At 37.8% G+C, this 2,500-nt stretch overlaps 1 protein-coding gene across 3 annotated transcripts in view; it reads left to right on the plus strand.

Moving 5' to 3' along the window:
* The first annotated feature begins 552 nt into the window (after positions 1-552).
* The window catches only part of LOC125026413 (coatomer subunit zeta-1-like), an 18,077-nt gene continuing 16,129 nt past the window's right edge, over positions 553-2,500 (plus strand). For all 3 annotated transcript variants that reach the window (XM_047614852.1, XM_047614854.1, XM_047614853.1), the window contains exon 1: positions 553-603. In XM_047614852.1, the coding sequence (XP_047470808.1) occupies positions 589-603 (15 nt within the window). In that variant the 5' untranslated portion in view covers positions 553-588. The remainder of the gene's footprint in view (positions 604-2,500) is intronic.

Genomic DNA, 2,500 nt, shown 5'->3' on the forward strand with positions numbered 1-2,500 from the left:
GAACTCTTGCCAGTCCTTAAGATTGAACTTAGGTCAGCAAAGATTGTCAGCCGAGAACATCACAACTGCAATTTAGTATGTGTGTGTTAATGTTTGAGTGTGTTTTTATTGTCGTTTATTTACATATATGTATCCGTTTGTACTTATATTGATATATATGTTGGTAAATGTGTATTCCTTGTTTGCATGAATCAAGGGGAACTATAAACATAAGTGGATGCCTTAGAATTGTTTATTTTTTATTCAAAATCTAAGCCCTTTTTGTTTCTAGCGCATCTCTATCAACATACATCCTATTGTTATTTTTCCATGTGTTTTTTGCGAAATAGATATTAATGGAAAAATGTTATACCTACGTTTACGTGTCACACAATTTTCTTTAAGTCCGGCTTTTATAGAAGTGTTATGCATTAATTCTTTATTTAATAATTGAATATTTATCATAAAAATAATTTCTAAATAATATGTATTTCTTGATTGTATAAAGATATATGAAATACACTGTCTTTAAAACAAAATTATTGGTAGGTATTACATATCATTTATAACCTGGATGTAGCAGGTCTAGTTGTCAGAAGCAACGTAAACATGTCGGGTCTGCTGGTAAGACAAAAATTTGTCTTTCCTTGTTATGGTCTTATATAAGTAGTTGTTCTCATTACAAAAGAATACACGAGAGAATATAGATAATTTTATGTGCTGTAAATATTCCGTTATTTGTTGGATCTTAGATATTAAGAAGGGCAGTAAAGTTCATAGTACCGGGATCGACTGTCATTTTCGTAGGTGCTATTTTCTGTTGACATAATCTTAGCTTTTAGTTAATGTTCGGAATACGTCCGCGCGAAGAGAGAGGAAAAAATAGGGTGATAGCCATATAGAATGCACAAATTTATTAGCTTAAATAATTGACGTACTCATAGTAAAAGTCAGACCCCAATCCAGTCACTTGTCTGCCCAGTCTGCAGAGTATGGCATGCGCACAACGGAAATATTTTTGTCCTAAAGCTCCTGCACACAGGTAGTTTTGCCTCAGTAAGGATGGGTTCCGATTACAACAGGGACACAGCACAACATTGAATGCTGTATTGTTCATATTACATAGCCATTATATAACCTATGTAGGAGAATTGCATTGCATATTAATATAGTAATTACATCACCAAACATATTAACACAGACACTTATCCTTATTTGTTGTTAGAGGTTGACTATCACATCACAAATGATGCCACAGGGACACAAATAATTAAAGAAAACATGGTGATAGGCATAGAAATGCCAGACCTAATTGTCACTTAGCAATTAAACTGTCTTAGGGAGTCTTAGGGCCATAAGATCTGGCTTTTACAATGCCATGTTTACATATTAACCCCTTGGTGATGGGTGAAGAAAACTTAAAAAAAACTCTACGCTCTGGCGATCAATGGCAACGCGCCGACTTTGAGCGCGGAAATTTGGTACATCAAGCCGAATTACTGGCTTGTAAAACATTGGCGCGCCGCTGCGGTGTACAGCCGCACGCCACATTTCGAACAGTTTGTTTTGACGTCTTGAGAAATGACCCGTTGTTAAGGGGTTAATTCACACAGGTCCTTTCAAACTCTCCAGGACTTGTATAGTATCTGTATTCAAATGACTCAGATGAATTGAGTGAAGAAAAAAGTCAAGGAATGCTCCTTCATATTAGTGAAATGTTGGTTCAAAGCAAATCCGCTGGTGTGCACCAGCACACCTGAATGTCTAGTAGTGCACACTGGCACACAGTGTTTTGCCTTTGCACACTGGAGCTCTCATCTAAAAAGTGTCATATATTCTGCAGACCGGTTGTCTAGGTTGTCTTCACATAACCGATCACGATGATGTTGGTATTGATGGATCCATCTCACTCTATCCAAAAATACTGAAATTACTCTGTAGACCCCCCCTCCCCCCACATTTATGACAATCTTAGCCCCAGTAGCAAGGGAGGGCATGATAGGTACCCAGGAAACTGCAGGGTAAAGTATGAATAATATACACAGAATCAGTCACTGCATTATCTTATGCAGTGGGCTGTGCTCCTAACACCCCTCAACCCCCTCAGTGGAAGACAAAGAATCCTCCCCACATTCATGCCAGGGTAGAGTGTATAACCAACATGCGGGAGTACCCATTGCTGAGTCTGCCCTTTGCTCTATCCTGGTGTACATATGTGGTATTCTTTGTTGTCCAGCCCCATGCATTTGACTATATATTGACCAATTCTTTGTATATTATTCATATTTTATCTCCTCCCTTGCTATTGATGCCAAGATTGTAGGAATTTGGGTCTTTCCACAGGATAATTTCTAAATATTTGGACTGTAGAGGGTGAGAGGAACCCATCAATACTAGTATTGTCATGATTGGTTATGCGAAGGCATTCTAAATATTTACCACTAGTACAGTTGCAACTTGTCACCCTTTCCGGTAGTTTACACTGAATAACTATGCACTTATGCCTACTTTTCCATATTCA

Source organism: Penaeus chinensis, chromosome 6 (genome assembly GCF_019202785.1).
Source record: "Penaeus chinensis breed Huanghai No. 1 chromosome 6, ASM1920278v2, whole genome shotgun sequence".
NCBI classification, from domain to species: domain Eukaryota; kingdom Metazoa; phylum Arthropoda; class Malacostraca; order Decapoda; family Penaeidae; genus Penaeus; species Penaeus chinensis.